Raw genomic sequence first — 19,759 nt, 5'->3', positions numbered from 1 at the left:
GTTTGCACAAAACCGGCAAACACGTTTGAACAGAAGACGAAAGGAACAGTTCGGCCAGCCCTTGTTTCACTTCTTTCTTGTTGTAACTGCTGCTTGCAGCGTCTGCGCACACGACCTGGCCTTGATTGGAAGTACACGTTGCTTGCTGGCTTCATTTCCCCAACCAGCCCCACCACCTGTATCGATCGTCAACCCGAGCAACATGAGCGAGAAAGAGCTGGTGACCTGGGCTGCCAAGGAGCTGGCCAGGCTGTCCACCGACCTCGACGTTGACACGGCCCAGGATCAAGTGCAGTAAGTCGCGGTGTGAAGTGTGACAGTGACTCAGTGAACCCACCTCTTGCTTGCTTGATGCCACTCTCTGCTGTACCTTTGCTTCGCTCACACATGAATGCATACACATGGGTGCACAACCACCCAACACACACACACACACACACACGTGTTCAGGTACATGATGGGCATGGATGAGCGTGACTTTCGGGAGTTCTCCGCTGACATTGCAGGCGGTGCGTCATCACGGGTCAAGTCCTTCCAGGATGCGTTCATCCGCAAACGCACAGCCCTCAAAGCTGCGGTGGGTGCGCTCTGTCCTTGCCTCCGCCTCTGCTTCCTCCTTCTGCTTCCTCCTCCTGCTTCCTCCTCCTGCTTCTGTCTCCGTACATCACCTTGCTCTATCTACTCACATGTTACGTCTCCCACCTTTTGATGCAGCGCGCGGAAGCAAAACAGGCCAAGAAGAAGCAGCAGCAACAACAGCAACAACAGCAGGAGCAACAGGCAGCGGAAGCTTCCGCTGCGAGCAAGGCTGAACAGCAGTCATCAAACTCCAAACAAGCGGCAACCACAACAACCACCACGAAGAAGAAGAAGAAGACGACGAAGAAGCAGGAGGCCTCTCAACAGAGCAGCAGCGCCTCTACATCTGCATCTGCCTCGAACACAGGCCTCTCTTCCGCGTCCTCGTCGGGAAAGACCAAAGCTGCAGCGAACAAGGGAAGCGAGCGATCAGCGAAGGCTGCTTCCAGTTTCATGTCGGGCATCTCGTCCAATGTTGCGGCAGCCTCGTCCTCCTCCTCTTCTTCGTCTCGTGCGGTGCGTTTGCATGGCACTGTGTGTGTGTGAGTGTGCGTGCGTGTGTGTGTGTGTGTGTGTGTGTGTGTGTGTGTGTACATGTGTGTGTGTGTGTGTGTGTACATGTGTGTGTGCACGTGTGCATGTGTGTGTGTGTGTGCACGTGTGCGCTTTCACGGTGCTGACCGCCGTGTCTGTGTGGCGCTTGCTCCAATTGCATCAACTGCTTCTTGACACGCTCGGTTTTTGCGTTGCCTTCAGGCACGCACGTCGCGGCAAAAGTCCAAGGTCAAGTATGTGGACTTTATGGACAAGAGCGGCAAGTCTGCGGTGTCCGACCTTGTTCCTGGCCGCCAGCCCTGCGAGTGCCTGGCCACCACCCATGCGCTGATCAACAACTGCCTGCAGTGCGGGCGCATCGTGTGCGAGCAAGAAGGAATGGGCCCCTGCATGACGTGCGGGGCGCTGGTGGTGACGCCGGACAAGCAGCAGCTGCTGCAGCGCAACTCCATCCAGGCCAAGAAGTTTCTGGAGCGGTTGATGAAGAGCACAAATGTGGACAGCAAGATGGACATGGACGTGTTTCGCCGTTCCGCCCTCGTGTCTGGCGGGAAAGATGTCACAGAGGGCCTTGCGCGCGCCCTCGCCAGGAAGTGCGTTCAAGGCATGCATGCCTGATTGTGTAGTGTGTGTGTGTCTTGTGTGCATGGCCGTGTTTGTGGGGTTGAGTGTGAGTATTCACGCTTATGTGCACCTCTGCGTGCGTGTGCTTGTTTGTGTGTGTGTGTGTGTTGTGTGTTGTGTGTGTGTGTGTGTGTGCGTGCGCCAGTGTGTCTGTCGATCTGAATACGACGTTGCCTGCGTGGGAGACTCACCCTGCTTCCCTCGTGTGTGCAAAACGCACGCACACGCACGTGCGTGCGACAGGAACATGCTGCTTGATTTCGATCGCAACAGCGCCAAGCGCACGCGCGTCATCGATGACCAAGCCGACTACTTCTCCACAGACGCAAACAAGTATGTGCTCCTTGTCCAGAATGCACACATGCGCGCTCTCACGAGTCTGCTTGTTTTCTCTGTCCCTCGCACACACACATACTCACGACACACGCACGACGCACACACACGCGCACACACAACACACACACACAATACACACAGGTACTTGAGTCGCAAGCAGCGCGACGAGCTGCGGGCACGCGAGGAACAATTGCGGCAGGAGCAGAAGGACGCGCGCCGGAACCGCACCATCACCATTGACTTTGCTGGCCGTCGCGTCATTGACAGCGGACCACAGGTTGTGGATGTGTACGCAAAGGCAAAGCAGGAACAAGAGGTGGAGGAAGAGCGGGAGCGGGAGCGTGTTCGCCGCATCGTCAAGCCAAAGCCAGACGTGCAAGGTATGTGTACGTGTGTTCACGTGTGTGTGTGTTCACGTATGTGTGTGTGTGTGTGTTCACGTGTAGGTGTGTGCGCTGTGTGTACATGTCCGTGTGTGTCGTTGTACATGTGTCTGTGTGTCTGTGTGTCCATGCCTACCTGTGTGTGCCTTTGGCCATCGCCTCTCCCCCTCTCAAGAGGCAGCGACACGTGCAGGATTGGGCGAGAATCCGATGCTGCAGGGCCAGATGAAGCGACCGACATTCAAGAAGGGCGTCCTTCCAGAACAGGACCAGCACGGCACCGACAAACAGCAACAACAGCAGCAGCATCAGCATCGCCACGCAGCCTCCCGCATTCAGGACTCTGGGCTGAGTGAGATGACGGATGGCGGGTATTGTCTGAGCATGCATCAGCCGTGGGCGAGTTTGCTGATCAAGGGCATCAAGATGCACGAGGGCCGCGTGTGGTATTCCTCGCATCGTGGTCGATTATGGATTGCAGCCGCGGCCAAGGTGTGGCGCTTGTTGTTTGAGTTGTTGTTGTTGTTGTAGTTGTTGTTGTTGTAGTAGTTGTTGTTGTTGTTGTTGTTGTTGTTGTTGTTGTTGTTGTTGTTGTTGTTGTTGTTGTTGTTGTTGTTGTTGTTGTTGTTGTTGTTGTTGTTGTTGTTGTTGTTGTTTGTTTGTTGTGGTTTCGTGACTCGTCGTTTGCTTCGTCTTCATCCCTTGCTCACCATGCTTTACTTGTGCGTGTTTGCGTCAACAGCAACCTGAGCCTGAGGACATTGCAGATGTGGAACAGCAGCTGCGTGATCATTATGACAGGGATTTTGACTTTCCAACCGAGTACCCGACTGCGTGTCTCCTCGGTATGTAAACCCATATTGTGTGTGTGTGTGTGTGTGTGTGTGTGTGTGTGTGTGTGTGTGTGTGTGTGTGTGTGTGTGTGTGTGTGTGTGTTGGTGTGGCATTGTTGGGTTGCAGGGAGCTGATACTTGCTGGAATGGCACCTGTTTTCGTCGCCAGGTTATGTGGATGTAACGGACGTCCTACCACAGGAGGAATACAGACAGCGGGTATGTTCGTGTTTCCATCCGTCAGTGTCATTGCTTCTTCTCGTCGACCGTGATCGTCCAGTGAAGTGTCAGTGACCTCCTCACTACACACCTCACCCTCGTTGTGGTTGTTCGTTGTTCATTGTTCATCCTTCATTTGCAGTTCCCCAACGGCCCATCAATGATGCCCTTTGTCTTTATCTGCGACAACCCTCACGAGCTCGTCATCAAGTACCCAGTCAAGGTGCGTGCATGTGGTGTGTCTGTGTCTGTCTGTGTCTGTGTCCGTGTTCATGTGTGAGAGTGTGTGTCTGTGTGTGTGCGTGCGTGTCGTGTGTTTGCATTGTCTTTCCACGTGTTGCTGTTGGCGAAACACAAGCAGCAATCTGTGTTTTCCTTACGCCCCCCCACACACACACACACACACAAACGCGCGCGCGCTGTGTGCTTGCAGGGCCAGCACAAGATCTGGAAGCTGGACCGCACCATGCACGCAAACGCAAAAGCGGCACTGCAAGCCGTACCCGCCAACGAAATCGCTGTGCCTGACACCAATTAAACCCGCACATACTGAATTCAGTTCCATTTGCCTGCACGCAAAATCAGCAAAGCAGGCAAGCAAGACAGCCACCAAATCCATTTGTTCGCACACGCATTCCATGCAACGTTCCAAAGGGAAGCAACGTGCATGCCAGTGACCATGGCGGTGCGGGGGTCGCCAAGGCGATGATGGGGTTCCAGTGACCAGTGGAATCACGCCCACACACGCCATGACATTGCTGCGCGCATGCGTTGCAGTGCACATGCATGTGTCTCTCCCTTCTGCCTGTCCTATTCATGTTGTGGCGAGCTGGGCCCGCGCAACACACCACTTGCACCTTCTTCGCTGGCACGACAGTGCGTGCGGTTCTTTCGTCTCAGCCCTTCTTCGTGTGGGCTGTCTGTGTTGTGTGGTGTCTGCATCGCTTGTGAGTGGGAGGAGGTGTGTGTGTGGGAATCAGTTCACGTTTGACACCTTCACTGCTGCCATTGCCGACGAGCATTGCGTATACAAACCACACTGCTGTTTCTTCTTCGCCTTGGTTGCGTGCAAGCAAGCCAGGACGCGTGGCTGCTTTTGGATCGCGCGCAGGTTGGTCGCGCACACACCCCATTTTCATCTCCACTTGCTTCCCCCAAACTAGTACACTCTCTCGCTCACGCAAACAAGTAATCACACACACACACACTCACACACACACACTCACTCACTCACTCACACACACTAGCATTTACACACAAACGCACGTACTCACGCACATAATCACATCCGAACTCTCGTTGGCACAGTGCCATTCTTCTCGCCACCAGCCAGCCAGCTTTCAGTGCTGCTGATCTCCCCACACCCCTCTAAGTTCCGTGGTGGTCCCTTGTCGCCACCCCACCACTGCTGCCACCATTGCTGCCACCATTGCTGCCACCACTGTGCCACCACCACTGTTGTCACCGCCACAGTATGCTGCCGGGCTGCACGAGCCGTGCCCGGTCGCGCACGCCGCCAGTGGCACCCAGTAATGGCAGCCTGGTCGTGTGGCTGACCCTGGCCCTGCCCTTGCTTTTGGTGCACCTAATCGATGCCCAGCAAACTCCGTTGATGAAGGCGTCTGCGACCACCGTCAACAACACCAGCTACATCCGAGACGACGTGGTGACATCAACAGCAACGCCAAACTCCGGGGGAGTGGAAGCGGCGCTCTCGCTCCCCGGCATCATCGGCATCGTGGGGGCAATCACCGTTGTTGCACTGGTGGTCATCCTCGCATTCAAGTACGCCAGCGACCGTCAGTCCAAGCGCTCAATGAGCGCCACAGCACTCACAGGTATGTGAATTGGCCTGCGCACTTGCTGGAGCATCACACCACATCACACTAACACTTGACTGACGCATCTCTGGTTGCACCTCGTCCCTTTCCTCTTTGCTCTTCCTTGACCCCTCTCTGTCTCTCTCACTCGCACACACACGCACACTCACCCACGCACTCACTCGCCCACACACACACAAGCACACTCACACACAAACACACACACACACACTCACACACACACTCACTCACTCACTCACTCACTCACTCACTCACTCACTCACTCACTCACGTCCACTTACAACCCCTCACACACCCACACACACACACACACACTCTCTCTCTCTCTCTCTCACTCACTCACTCACTCACTCACACACCCATTCACTCACACACACAAACTCACTCACTCCAACCCACCCACCAATAGACGCGCTGATCGAGCAGTACGCCAGTCAGGGTAGCGTGAAGGTGCGCGCAGATGGCCAAGAGAGCCACGGCGTCCTGCAGAAGCAGCGGCAGGCGACTGCAGCCAACAACATCATGCCAAACGGCAGTCTCTATACGGCACGCGCGCCACGCATGCCGTGCGACGAGGCCATCCTCGCGCCCCTCGCGGAGGACCCAGCCATGTCCTGGGACGGCGGCGACACCGTCATCTCCGTCAAGGACGGCATCTACTGCAACATCCGCGGAAAGCGGCAAACCATGGACCCGCCCTCTGAGGCCTCCACGTCCAGCGTCGTCACCGACACCAGCTCCACGGTACTCGACGACGACAACGGCGACACCGCCAACCAAAGAAGGAAGGTGCCCGAGTACATGCCCATGTACGCACGCGCAGATGAAGAAAGCGTCATCGGGCAGCTCGACCCAGAGGTGCGCGACATTCTTCGCAACGGCCGCCCGCCACCAAGCTCCTTCCGCCTCGAGTACGCCTGAGTACGCAGCGCAATGCGACGCGCTGGACACGTTCTCGCGGCCAGCGAACACCGACTTTGGTCCAACGGGTCAATTCAGCGTTGGGTGGCCGAGTGGCGCTGTCAACACACGATCGATGACGGTTGTGTAGTTGCAGCATGTGGGCGTGTGCTTGGTCATTTGGTTGTTTGCTGTTCCCTTGCCCCGCCCTTGCATCTACTATCTTGGGGCTTATATTGGTTATGTATGTATGTAATGTATGTATTTGTTACACGTTTTAATATTCCCGCCTTTGCACCTGTCAGGTTGTCTGTGCACGTGTGACACCTGCGAATGCGCGTGCATTCATTGCATTTATGTGACCTTGAATGGCACCGGCTGTTGCCGCTTGGCGACGGCAGCGTTCGACCAGAGCAGCCTCAGTGTCCGTTTGTTGTCTTGTTGTGAGGAGAGAAGCAGTTAGTTTGCATGTATGCGCGAGAATGTGTGTGCATGTGTATGCGTGTGTTTGCATGTGTGCATGTGTGGATGTGTGTGCATGGATGTGTGCATGTGTGTATGTGTGTATGTGCATGTGGTTGGGCGTGCGAAGGTGACACCACATGCTAGCGGTCACAACGGTCGATTAATGTAAAATGGAAGTAACGCAGCAACGCTCAGCAGGGCACAGTGGAACACGTCACCACACTGCAGTGGAGCAAACCAAAAGCGAGGGAGAGGGGGTCGGATGGGGCAGAGAACCAGCCAGAAGGATAAAAGAACAGTACAAGCACACACGCATGGTGTCTGCAAGCAAGAAAGGGGGGAAGGATTAAACAACCACAGGACGACAACAGCAGCTCCGGCGCGCTAAATGACCACCCAGCTGTCGTCAACATCACTTAGACTCGCTTGGCGGGAGACGCGGTGCCCGAGTGCGAGCAGAAGCCTCCTGCCTTCATCGCGCAGCGCAGTCAATTCGCCTCTCAGCGTGTCTGACTCCTACCAGCGCACGCGAACACGAAGCAACCACGAATTACCCGTGGGGGGCATGTATTTGCGCAACGGGCATGCTAGAGTCAGCGAGACAGAGAGACGGCGACAGAACCTCGGAGAGGGAGACACAGACAGACCTTGTCCACACATGCATGCACACACCCACACCCACACCCACACACGCACACACACACACACACGCACGCACGCACGCACACACCCACACACACTCTCTCTCACGCACGCACACACGCTCTCTCTCTCCCACGCACACACACACACACACAATTGTACCTCTAGGCTGGCGCGGGTGTCGAGGCTGGATAGCACTTGGTCGAACGTGGTGTCCCAAGCAGGCAATGCACGTAACTAACTCCCAACAACGAGTGGGCACAAGAAAATAAAGACGGTCGGTTGAGCAGGAGTTGGTGGCTGTGCCATGAGATTGAACCGCGTAGTTGGGCAACCCTCGCAAAGTCAATGTCATGCACAACTCATCCACTAACCGGCCAGTCTGGCTGCGAGGCAAGGTGTCCAAGCAAGGGTCGCTCCTGACGTACGATTTCCAACGACAGCAACATGAACACATAATCAGCACAGAGCACATGAACACAGACCAGAACAAAACAAAAACCTGCACACGCAGCAGATAAACACACGCGTGCACGCACACACATTCACACACATTCGCACACGTTCACACACACATTCGCACACGTTCACACACACACACACGATTGTGATACCTTGATGAGTTCCTTGATCAAGGCCTCGATGGTGCTGAGGGTGTCTTCAATGGATGGCCCGCTGTTCGCGTATGTCTGCGTGTGCAGTGTCGTCACACGCCCCTGAAGCGTGTCCAGCTGCAAAGCAAGCAGGGGAGGTGTCGGCATGCGACGGTGAGGGAAAGGAAGGGAGCATGAGCAACACAGGTGAGCGCATCCACGCTGACGGAAAACAACACACGCACATACGCGCGAGCACGAGGCAAGAACACCAAGCACACGATTGAATGCAGCACCCGTCCATGTGATATGACACAACAGCCAGCACACGCACACACTTACTAAAGGAGAAAACTGCATGGCAAGTGGTTCCAGAGCAGGAAAAATGACGCTTTCGAGCGCAAGCTGCCTGAGCAAGATGAGCGTGTTTTTGACAGCCTTGGGAAAGAGTGCGAGTGAGTGCGTGAGTGAGTGCGTGCGTGAGTGTGCGTGCGTGAGTGAGTGAGTGAGTGAGTGAGTGAGTGAGCGAGTGAGCGAGTGAGTGCATGAGGGAGCGAGTGCATGAGGGAGTGTGTGCGTGAGCATTGAGACACAGAGAGAGTCACTGTCACAATATCACAGTCTACACAGACCCAGAGCACACAGCCTCACAGCACTGCAGACACGAGCGCGCACCTCAAAGTCGACAGCAACACGGATGGCGACCAGCACTTCATCGGGCAAGAACTCGGCCACAACAGCGCGGTTCCTGCGGTACGTGCCAATGTGCGCTGTGTATGCGCTGAGCATGTTGGACACGACGCCTTTGGTGATTTTCGCTTCCACAGGACGCATGCGCCGCCCAGCCACCCGCTTCAACTGCAAACAGCCACCACAGTGCACACAAGGTGCAATCAAGGTTGTGCACGCATGTGAACTGCATTAAGACAAGATTGAAATGGAGCGTCGCCTGCTCCTGGTCTACAACACAAACAACAGCTGACACAACAGCAGCAGCAACGGCAGCAGCAGCAGCAATCAGACATAAGGCGTTGTGCACCTTTTGCAGGGTGACGAGCAAGTTCTGGAAGAGCTTGTCGAGGTCACTGTGGTGTTTGCTGATGGTTTTGGTGATGCCAGATGCACCGGCAATTCCTTTTCCCGTCGCCAACAAATGCGTGTCCTCCTTCACGAATCATCATGACAACGCGCAAAAATAAACACACAAAGATGGGAAGCGGAGGTACATGCGCGCGCATTTGTGCACGTGTGTGAATGAGAGTGTGTGTGAGTGTCAATATGAGTGTGCGTGTGTGAGTGTGAATGTGAGTGAATGCGAGTGTGTGTGTGTGAATGAGTGAGTGTGTGTGAGTGAGTGTGTGTGAAAACGAAAGTGTGTGTGTGTATGAGGAGAGTGTTCAGATCACGTGCATCAGGTGTCATTCCAACCTGGAAGCGGGCGAGGGCGGTGGTGATGCGATTGCGAAGCTGCATCAGCTCGGGGTACATTTGTATGATCTGTCAGCAACAGGAGTACAAGGACCTCTTTCCAGTCAGTGAGCCGCGCACATGCATATCCACGCATACAGCCACACGTGCACACGGATACATGTAACTACACACCAACACACACCCACACACACCCACACACACCCACACCCACACACACCCACACACACACACACATGCACGCACACAAGACACGTGCACAGGTGCAATTTCACGTGCATGCATGCATACACACACATACACACATACACACATGCAACTGCACAGCTTGCCTTCTCAAAGGCTGGGGATGGCGGGATAGTCTTGACACGGGCGAGTGTTTCCGGCTTGACAGTATCACCATTGGAGAGAGAGCGAGACACGCTGTGTTCGAGGCGCTTGTCCAGCTTTGTCGCCACCTCCAGCAAGTACAAGCAGCGCTCGCAACCAAGCAGCGTCATGCTGTTGTTGCGCTCGTACTCTGGATGCAGCACATCCACTTTGACCTTCCCGTCCTCCGTCTTAAACACCTGTTACACCACACACACACACACACACGTCCATGTGCGCATGCGGTTGTGCATGCAATGTTGTACGCGGTTGTGTATGCAATTGTGTGAGCGCTAGGTCGAATGATACATTTGTGAGTGAGGATGAGGCAGCGCACTTTACTGCAGCGAAGGGCGTGTGCGCCTTTCGTACCTCAACGCTTCGAAACAAGCACTTGTCACAGAATATTTGTCCACAAAGCCTGCGACAAGCGACACGCGCATCGTGAGCCACACCAACAGCGCAGTACCTGCACAATCATACACAATCACACACACATGCACACACACACACGCACACACGCACACATACACATATACAGCGCAGTACCTGCACAATCACACACATGCACACGCACACACACACACACACGCATACACGCGCATACATACAATCACAAAAACAGCGCACCTGCAGTGGTGTTTCCGGAGAAGCAGGCCGAATTCCCGTGAACAACCGGGGCAGCCACGTGCATTCTTGGCGACAGCCGCAGCACAGAAATTGACCTGACACGAGCAACCAGTGCAGCAAACAGCAAACCACAAGCGCAGACAGAGGGTGAGGCGGTGATGCAAGAAACAAAACGTTGCCCCCAACAGCAGTGTTTGCCGGAAGCAGCAGCGCGAGTATCCGAACCTTTGTCCAGCTTGGATCATAGCCGAGGGCTGTACTGAGCGTTGACATGGCTGGAGATGCTTCTGTACACGCCCGACACAAGTTGGTGGCTGCCCGTCGGATGTGCTCATCGCGACGCTTCAAATGCCGTTGTCTGCACACAACACAGAGAGGGAGAAGACGGGGGGGGGGAGAGAGATAGAGAGACAGGCAGAGACAGACAGGCAGAGGCAGACAGACAGACAGGGGCAGGGAGAGACAGACAGGGACAGGGAGAGACAGAGAACGCATGCACACGCACAGAATGCACACACACATACACACATACACACACCATACAAATGCACACGCACCAAGCAGGAGACGGTGAGCGCAGCGGATGGTGCTGGGGTGGATGGATCACTCAGTGGCCACGTTAGCACGCTCTCATGGACATGCACGCATGTTGGAGGCATCAGTCTTCCTACCTGAGCTGCTGAAATCGTGTGGTGTGGTCCGTGACTGGGCCCACGCCTTGCTCTGGCTCTTCCAAGTAGCACTGAAAGCACACGGGCTGGTGCGTTCCTGCCTCGATGATACCAGTATCATGAGCAACCACAGTGCATGTGCGTGAGCACGTGTGATGAGGTGATTGAGGTGAGGGCAAACTGATACTCGCAAACAAGACACATCAACCAGCCAAGACGCTGCGTTTGAATGAACCACACACATGGAATACGGTGCCGTGCCACTTGACTACGTGAACGACATGAAAACCGCATGAAAAAGGGTGAGGTTTCAAACCTGAGATTGGGTCTGGGCGGGCGCGGATGTCAAGCTTGCGCTGTTGTCTCATGCAACGCTTACAATGAATGTGGCCACACCGGCGACACCAGTGTCTTCTGTCGATGAGATCAAACCCGGCACCACACGCGCGGCACTTGTCCGTGTCAGTTGGCGCTTGCCAATGAACCTGCCCAAAACATATATGTGTGTGTGTGTGTGTACGTGCGTGAGTGTGTTTGTGTGTGTTTGCAAGTGTGTGTGTGTGTTTGCGAGAATGTGTGTGTCCAGAGTGACAATGAGGACGATGCACATGCAGCCGCAGCAAATGCAGCAGCAGTCTGCAACAAGTGCAAACACGTCTCTGTAAACCACAAACACACACACGCACACAGACACACACTCACACAGAGACACAAACACAAACACACACACACACAACCAAGTGCAAACAGTAGCAGCTTGCCTTTGTGATTGTTTGGGCTGTTCCCTCAGTTCCCTCATGGCAACCATCCCCCAGCCTGCCTGCTTCCGCCGCATCAATCACCTCAAACTCATCCTCATCCTCCCCACCATCTCCGCTGTTGCTTGTTGTTGTCCTCCTTCCCCTGCGTCTTCGTTCGTGACTCATCATCATCGATTCGATTTGCGAATTGCGGATCGTGTCGCGCGCGAATTACCGCAATTTGCAACACGCAGAAAAGCAACCGCCAAAATCCGCGCCAAGCAAGAGGAAGAACCACAAAAACGTGTTCCCCTCTGCGGCTGTGTGAGGTTGTGTGTGTGTGTGATGTGCGGTTGGTGGGTTGGTTCGCGTGTGATTGCTGGGTGTCCCCCACCGTCTGTGCATGCGTGCGCGCTCACGCTGCCTGGCCTGTGTGTGTGTGCTGTGTGCGCTGGGTTGATGTGACAGAAGACAAGCAAGCAAGGAAAGCAAGTGCAGTCATGTCGGACACAGAGCAGAAGCTGGCAGTGGACGGCGAGGAGGCCGCCAGGAAGCAGCAGACAGACGCAATGGACGTTGCGGCAGATGATGGTGAAGCAACGACAGACGCCACAGCCGCCAATGGCGCCACAAAGGAGGAAGACGAGGAAGCGTCAGAAAACGACGAAAGCAACGGAAATGGCGATGTTGAGGATGAGGAGCGCAGCCCATCGTCCAACGCTTCCGAGGTGGGGAGTTTGCAGTGCAGTGCAGAGCGTTTGAGGGGGGGGGGGTGCGGTGGTGGTGGTGGATTTGCACGGGCGTGGCCTTTCGTGTGGATGTGTGTATGAGAGAGCGTGTGTGTGTGTGTGTGTGTGTGTGTGTGTGTGTGTGTGTGTGTGAGTGTGTGTGTGTGTGTGTGTGTGTGTGTGTGAGTGTGTGTGTGAGTGTGTGTGTGGGAGGGTTTGTGTGTGTGTGTGTGTGTGTGTGTGTTGAATCTATTGCTTCGTCGACGCGTGCGCTCCATCTAATTATCCCCTTCGCCTGCGCTCACCTCTCGGACAGGAATCGAGCAAGGCTGGCGACAATGAAGAAGAGGGTCAAGAGGATGAGGAAGACGATGGTGATGATGAGGATGAGGATGACGAGGAGGATGACGACGAAGGTGCAGACGAAGATGAGAAGGTGAAGGAAGAGCAAGATGACCTGCACAAAGGCTACGTGTGGCCAGACCGCGAGACGCGCAACGTTGAAATCCGCCGCAAGATTGTACGTGAGCCTTGTTTGCATTTGCGTACATCAGTCGCTCGCTCAAACAGCAACTATGAGGCACACCATCATATCGTTGGCTGTGCCTGCTGCTTTTGTTCCTGTGCACGCAACACGTCAATTTGTGTGCACAAACGTAACATGAGCACGACCTCACCTACACAAGACGTCACGCACTCGCACATGCACACGCAATCGCACATAACTCACACAACTCACTCACACACACGCACACACAATTCAAACTCACACCACACACTCACACACCTCTTCTTGCACTCTCAACACGCACTCGCTTACTCACTCACACCCACTCTCTCACACGTGGCACCAACATCAGGCCCAGGATCAGCCGAAGCGCATCCACTACCTGGTTGAAGAGACGGAGCTGTTTGATCACCTTGTTGACCTTGAAAGCGTGCGCCGCGTTGACCCCCGCGGCAAGAAGCGCCGCCCCGGTGCCGGTGCCGCTTCCAGCGGCGGAGGTGCCTCGCGACGCCATCGCAAGACCGAGAAGGAGGAGGACGAAGAACTTCTCAAGGAGTGCGTGTGTATGTTGTGTTTGTGCGTGCGTGTATATGTGTGTTAATGTCATCACCATGCGTGTGTGTTTGCCGTGGCATTGTCCATCCGCTTTCTGTCGTGCTCTTGTGCGCGGTGAGTCACACGTGTTTCTTGCTCTTGACACGCAAACAGGGAGGCCGAGGTTGAAGACGACCACGTCCACTTCACTGAGTCGCCCAACTGTGCGTTTGTTTGCATTGCACACAGGTGTTTTTTTTTTTTTTTGGGTGTCCTCGCGCCCACATGTGTTTCAGACACCGCGAACACCACTGACGCTGTCATGACATGCTTGGGTTCCCTCCATGCCCGCATGCTCACACGCGCACTGACACGCACACGTACGCTCACACGCGTACTCACACGCGTACACACTGGCACGTACACACGCGCACTGACACGCGCGTCCACACTGACACACATACACATACACATATGTGTATCACATTGCAGACATTGCTGGTGGCAAAATGCGTGATTACCAGCTGCGCGGCCTCAACTGGCTCATTGGTCTGCACGCCAACTCTGTCGGCGGCATCCTCGCTGATGAAATGGTTCGTCAGCACTGGCTCACACAAATACAGCGCTGGCTGAGCTGGGTGCACAGACACAGTTGGAGAGAGAGAGTGTGTGTGTGTGTGAACTTTCACGCGCGAACAACCACACAAACACAAACACAAACACAAACACCCAAACACATGCACACACACACACCTCGCGCATTTGCTCACGCATGCCTTCTTGCCGTTGGTCGACATGTTGTGTGTGGCCTTGCAGGGTCTCGGCAAGACGCTGCAGACCATTTCGCTGCTTGGATACCTGAAGAACTTCCGGCGAATGGATGGCCCCTTCCTGCTGCTCGTGCCAAAGAGCACGCTCAAGAACTGGATGCGCGAGCTGGCAAAGTGGTGCCCAACCCTCAAGGCGGTGTGCCTGACGGGCAGCAAGGAGGAGCGCCCCAAGATCATTGAGGAGCAGATTATGCCCGGGCAGTGGGACTGCGTGGTCACCTCGTACGAGATTTGCGTCATTGAGAAGTCGGCGCTGAAGAAGTTTGTGTGGGAGTATATTGTGATTGACGAGGCGCACCGCATCAAGAACGAGAAGAGCAAGCTGTCGCTCATTGCGCGCGAGATTGAGAGCCGCAACCGCCTGCTCATCACGGGCACGCCGCTGCAGAACAACCTGCACGAGCTCTGGGCCCTGCTCAACTTTCTCCTGCCAGACATTTTCCAGTCGTCGGAGGAGTTTGACAAGTACTTCCACGCAGAGAACCTGCAGCAGGAGAGCATGGTGCACAAGCTGCACTCGGTGCTCAAGCCGTTTCTGCTGCGCCGCCTGAAGAAGGAGGTGGAGAAGAGCCTGCCGCCCAAGAAGGAGATTAAGGTGTACGTCGGCATGAGCAAGATGCAGCGCGACTGGTACAAGAACATCCTCATGAAGGACATTGACACCATCAACGGCGCCGGACGCGTGGAGAAGATGCGTCTCCTCAACATTCTCATGCAGCTGCGCAAGTGCTGCAACCACCCGTATCTTTTTGACGGCGCAGAGCCGGGCCCGCCCTTCACCACGGACCAGCACCTGGTCGACAACTCTGGCAAGCTGGTTGTACTTGACAAGCTGCTGACCAAGCTCAAGGCACAGGGCTCGCGCGTGCTCATCTTCTCGCAGATGACGCGTATGCTGGACATCCTTGAGGACTACTCCTGGTGGCGCGGGCACAAGTACTGCCGCCTGGACGGCTCCACTGCCCACGAGATTCGCGGCGAGATGATTGATGACTTCAACAGGCCAAACAGCGACAAGTTCATGTTCCTCCTCAGCACCCGTGCCGGTGGTCTTGGCATCAACCTCTACACGGCAGACGTCGTCATCATCTACGACAGGTGTGTGTGTGTGTGTGTGGGTGTGTGTGTGGGTGTGGGTGTGGGTGGATGGGTGTGTGGGTGTGGGTGGATGGGTGTGTGTGTGTGCCTGGGTGTGTCTTGGTGTGTGGGTGTGTGGGTGGGTCTGCGTGGGTCTGCGTCTGCGCGCTCGTTTGTCTGTGTTTGTGTCTGTGGATTTGTCTGTCTGTTGGTCCATCTTTGTGAACCTGCCTGCCTGTGTGCTTGCTCCTTTTCGCCCCCCCCCTCCTTGACCTTCCTTCCACCTTCCATCGTATTCTCTCGTGGCGTGCAGTGATTTCAACCCCCAGATGGATCTCCAAGCTCAGGATCGCGCGCATCGCATCGGCCAAACCAAAGAGGTGCGTGCGCCCATGTCCGCGCTGTGCACGTGGACCACACACGTGGTTTCTCGCACCACCGGTCAACTACGGAGCTTCTTGCCGTCCGTTTATTTGTGCCATGACACACACGCATGCACACACACACACACATACACACACACACACACACACACAGCGCTTGTTATCCCGCCAGCATCCCTGCAATCAAATGTCGCACTCACTCACATATTTTTCGATTCTGGACGTGCTGTGACGTGGCGTGATAGGTTCGCGTGTTCCGGTTCATCACGGAGAAGACGGTTGAGGAGCGCATCGTTGAGCGGGCAGAGATGAAGCTTCGCCTCGACGCCGTAGTCATCCAGCAAGGGCGCCTCAGCGACAAGCAGAAGCAGCTCTCCTCTGGCGACATGCTCAACATGATCCAGTTTGGTGCCGACCACATCTTCCGCACGACAGAAGGTCCGCCCATGTGTGTGTGTGTGTGCGTGTGCATGTGTGTGTATGTCTATGTGTGCGTGTTCATGTGTGTGTCTATGTGTGCGCGTGTGTATGTGTGTGTGTGTGGTGATGTGATGGTTGTGTCAGTGAGTGCGCGCGCGGTGGCGTGGTGATGGCACATGGTGTCGAGTGAACCTGCTGAAACATCAAGTCTGATGTGCTCACGTGCTTGCCTGCATACCGACTCGCCTTGATCTTGCGGCATCCTCCAGCGACGGTGACGGACGAGGACATTGACGCCATCCTGAGTCGTGGTGAAACAAAGACGGAGGAGTTCAACAAGAAGCTTGAGGCCATGGGCGAATCCAACTTGCTCAAGGAATTCACCTTTGACACCCAATCATCGTACGTCCATCGATCGTCTTGTTCATGACTCTTCTCTCGTCGCATGCGCTGCTATCTCGTCAACCCAACACACCCACTTACTCATACATACTTACACACACTCACACACTCTCTCACACTTACACGCATGCATGCACACACACACTCTCTCTCACACACTTGCACGCATGCATGCACACACACACTCACACACACACACACCTACACGCATGCATTCACACATTCTGCTCGTTTCCCGCACACCTTGCTTCACGGCGCCCACTGGCGCTTGTGCACGGCCGGCAGGAGCATCCTGGAGTTTGAGGGCGAGGACTACCGCAAGAAGCGGGAGCGGAAGAAGCCCATGCGCTGGATTGAACCGCCAAAGCGCGAGCGCCGCCAGGCCATCAACGTCAACAAGTACTTCAGCGAGCTGCTTGGCACCAGCAACACCACAAAGGCGCCGAAGGTGGGGCTCCTTCTTTTTAATTCTTCGCTGCCGCTAATGCTCTGCTTGATTGTGTGCACTGCTGCTCACGTATACACATGACGTCGGGCGTGGCGCACACAACAACCACTCTCACCCCTCCTGCGTCGACGCATTCAACACCCCCTCACCCCGTCTCCAAATGCGCGTGTCCGTGGTCACAGGCGCCCAAGCCGCCAAAGCAGCCCAAGATTGAGGAGTTTCAGTTCTACCCGGCGCGCCTAACAGAGCTGCTGCAGCGTGAGGTTTACGCATATCGCAAGGCTGTCGGCTACAAGGTGTGTGTGTGGGGGGGGGGTGGGGTGTGTGTGAGACAACGAGTGTGTGCGTTGTTTGTGTGCGTTGTGTGTGTGTGTGCATCGCCTCCAACGATTCGAGCACGCAACAATGCACTGATAACACACACACACACCCTTCTGTCGCGTGTGTGCATTGATATGGTGCTGGTGCGCAGGTGCCAAAGAAGCCTGTTGAAGGTGTGTGGACAGACGAGCAAGAGGAAGAGCGGCAGAAGGAGCAGGCGCTCGTCGACACGGCCGAGCCTCTCACTGAGGCCGAACTGGTGCGTGCATGCGTGTGGTTGTGTGTGTGTGTCTGCGTGTGTGTGCGTGTGATGAACACATTGCAACACATCAAGGACGCATGTCGACAGCACACCAACGACACATTGCTCACATGCTGCACTCGTCTTTGCCGGCTTGTGGCAATGGCTGGTAGGAGGAAAAGGAGAAGCTGTTGCAGCAGGGCTTCAAGTCTTGGCAGAAACGTGATTTCCAGCAGTTTGTCAAGGCCAACGAGCGCTGGGGCCGCGACAACATTGAGAAGATTGCACAGGAGGTGAGTCGATGCGCACCGCGCTGTCGTGGCTGTGCATTTGGTTAGGTTGGCTGGTTGGCTGGTTGGTTGGTGGGTTGGTGGGTTGGCGGGTTGGTGGGCTGTTTGTCTCTGTTTGTGTGTGTTTGTGCCATCTGACTCTAACACGTCTGCTGTTTGTGCGAGCCACAGATTGATTCCAAGACCTTTGAGGAAGTGCAAGAATATGCCAAGGTGTTCTGGAAAAAGTACAAGACCCTCTCCAATGCGGACCAGATTATGGGTGTGTGAGTGTTGTGCATCGTAGCAAGTGCCGCTGTTGCCTACGTTGTGTGCGCTCCAACGCCAATTGCACATGCCTGTTTGTTGCCTTTGTTTCGGCGTACGCGTCGTAACACCCTAACTCTTCAACACACACACACACACACTTACACACACTTACACACACACACACACTCTCTCTCTCTCTCACACACACACACACGCAGCTCAAATTGAGCGTGGTGAGAGCAAGATCCAGCGCCGCCTTGAGGTGCAGGAGTACCTTGACCGCAAGGTTGCCCAGTACAAGCTGCCTCTGCAGCAGTTGCATCTGCACTACGGCGGCAGCCGCGGCAAGAACTTCACCGAGGAGGAGGACCGCTTCTTGGTGCGTGCACACATGCATGCTCGCGTGCTGTTGTGGGTCTTGTTTAATGTCACTTCTGCTGCGTTGTCGTGTCTGTGTGTGTTTGTTGCTGATGTGTCGTTGCTGCTGCGCGTGTACGTGTGTACGTGTGTACGTGTGTACGTGTCCGTGTGCATATGTGTTTGTTTGTGATGTTACGTTCGTTTCGTGCAGATTGTGTGTCGTGCTCTGATCCATTTGATTGTTTGTTTGTTGGTTGGTTTCGTTCTTTGCAGGTGTGCGGTCTTCAGCGCATCGGCTTTGATGCAGACAACGTGTATGAGGAGCTTCGTCGCCAGGTGTGGCCCTCTCTGCCACACGTACCACTGCAATTGCGTGCATGTTGTGTGTGTGTGTGTGCGTGTGTGTGTTTGTGTTTGGCGTGTCCTCCTGAGATTTCCTCACACACACACACACACACACACACGCACGCACACACACACACACACACACACCGCAGATCCGGGCTGCGCCTCAGTTCCGGTTTGACTGGTTCATCAAGTCGCGGACGGCCACGGAGCTGCAGCGGCGGTGCAACACGCTCATCTCGCTCATTGAGAAGGAGCTCAAGGACGCCGACGCCAAGGCAAAGAAGGACCGCAAGAAAAAGGTTGGCTGCCCGCTTTTGTTTGAAGCGAGAACGAGCAAAGGATGAGGGAAGCGGGATGGGCTGGAGAAAGGTTCGCTCGTGCAATGTATTCGTGAGGAGGGGCGGTGCTCGTACACATGTGCACAGACAGCCTTCTTTTTGCTCCCGTGTACCTTATCCGCCCACGTTCCCGCGACACAAATGCCATGCAATGCAAATCCAACACGTTCATTTGTGATGTATCATTTTTCGCATCGACAGCAGGGCAAGCGCAAGTCAGAGGCTTCGTCGTCCAGCAAGAAGTCGAAGAAGTCCAAGTAGATGGCTGCTCGCGTTTGTGGGTCCACAACAACGACTGCTGTGCCCACCCTTACCCCTTTGGCTGCTGCTTCTGCTGCTGCTGCTGCTTTTCTTTCCTCCCATGCTCATCTGTCTTTATGTGTGTGTGTGTGTGTGTGTGTGTGTACATCACACATGATGAGTCCATTGTTGGTTTTGCTTTTTGTCCCCTTTTTGTTGTGGCTGGAGTGCGTG

At 55.1% G+C, this 19,759-nt stretch overlaps 4 protein-coding genes across 4 annotated transcripts in view; 3 read left to right on the top strand and 1 right to left on the bottom strand.

Annotated features, from left to right (window-relative positions):
• The first annotated feature begins 19 nt into the window (after positions 1-19).
• PTSG_00445 (zinc finger domain-containing protein) lies at positions 20-4,083 on the top strand. The gene is made up of 11 exons (XM_004998938.1): positions 20-294; positions 451-577; positions 715-1,095; positions 1,336-1,727; positions 2,002-2,091; positions 2,236-2,474; positions 2,671-2,969; positions 3,220-3,322; positions 3,480-3,529; positions 3,672-3,752; positions 3,963-4,083. Exons 1-11 carry the CDS (start codon positions 203-205, stop codon positions 4,065-4,067), a joined length of 1,959 nt encoding a protein of 652 aa, XP_004998995.1. The 5' UTR covers positions 20-202; the 3' UTR covers positions 4,068-4,083.
• A 75-nt stretch (positions 4,084-4,158) lies between these two features.
• PTSG_00444 (uncharacterized protein) lies at positions 4,159-6,919 on the top strand. The gene is made up of 3 exons (XM_004998937.1): positions 4,159-4,640; positions 4,838-5,367; positions 5,780-6,919. The coding sequence occupies exons 2-3, from the start codon at positions 5,004-5,006 to the stop codon at positions 6,289-6,291; spliced, it is 876 nt and encodes a 291-aa protein (XP_004998994.1). The 5' UTR covers positions 4,159-4,640; positions 4,838-5,003; the 3' UTR covers positions 6,292-6,919.
• Positions 6,804-12,034, bottom strand: PTSG_00443 (uncharacterized protein). Its single transcript, XM_004998936.1, has 15 exons — positions 11,830-12,034; positions 11,385-11,553; positions 11,069-11,165; positions 10,623-10,755; positions 10,398-10,492; positions 10,140-10,188; positions 9,731-9,967; positions 9,399-9,467; positions 9,010-9,135; positions 8,646-8,828; positions 8,313-8,408; positions 7,992-8,108; positions 7,752-7,796; positions 7,540-7,614; positions 6,804-7,251 (listed from the first exon to the last, which is right to left on the bottom strand). Exons 1-15 carry the CDS (start codon positions 11,998-12,000, stop codon positions 7,120-7,122), a joined length of 1,794 nt encoding a protein of 597 aa, XP_004998993.1. The 5' UTR covers positions 12,001-12,034; the 3' UTR covers positions 6,804-7,119.
• A 25-nt stretch (positions 12,035-12,059) lies between these two features.
• Positions 12,060-19,759, top strand: part of PTSG_00442 (transcription activator) — a 7,931-nt gene continuing 231 nt past the window's right edge. Inside the window, exons 1-19 of the mRNA XM_004998935.1 lie at positions 12,060-12,137; positions 12,277-12,536; positions 12,853-13,056; positions 13,397-13,599; positions 13,753-13,802; positions 14,071-14,171; positions 14,395-15,506; positions 15,799-15,865; positions 16,114-16,306; positions 16,558-16,690; positions 16,976-17,138; positions 17,321-17,434; positions 17,611-17,718; positions 17,874-17,993; positions 18,162-18,252; positions 18,458-18,618; positions 18,873-18,935; positions 19,097-19,246; positions 19,487-19,759. The exon at positions 19,487-19,759 is cut by the window's right edge and continues 231 nt beyond it. Coding sequence (XP_004998992.1) covers positions 12,309-12,536; positions 12,853-13,056; positions 13,397-13,599; positions 13,753-13,802; positions 14,071-14,171; positions 14,395-15,506; positions 15,799-15,865; positions 16,114-16,306; positions 16,558-16,690; positions 16,976-17,138; positions 17,321-17,434; positions 17,611-17,718; positions 17,874-17,993; positions 18,162-18,252; positions 18,458-18,618; positions 18,873-18,935; positions 19,097-19,246; positions 19,487-19,546 — 3,321 coding nt within the window. The 5' untranslated portion in view covers positions 12,060-12,137; positions 12,277-12,308 and the 3' untranslated portion in view covers positions 19,547-19,759. The remainder of the gene's footprint in view (positions 12,138-12,276; positions 12,537-12,852; positions 13,057-13,396; positions 13,600-13,752; positions 13,803-14,070; positions 14,172-14,394; positions 15,507-15,798; positions 15,866-16,113; positions 16,307-16,557; positions 16,691-16,975; positions 17,139-17,320; positions 17,435-17,610; positions 17,719-17,873; positions 17,994-18,161; positions 18,253-18,457; positions 18,619-18,872; positions 18,936-19,096; positions 19,247-19,486) is intronic.

This window comes from Salpingoeca rosetta (assembly GCF_000188695.1).
Source record: "Salpingoeca rosetta unplaced genomic scaffold supercont1.1, whole genome shotgun sequence".
In the NCBI taxonomy this organism is placed as follows: Eukaryota; class Choanoflagellata; order Craspedida; family Salpingoecidae; genus Salpingoeca; species Salpingoeca rosetta.
This window is presented reverse-complemented; position numbering and strand designations above follow the sequence as displayed.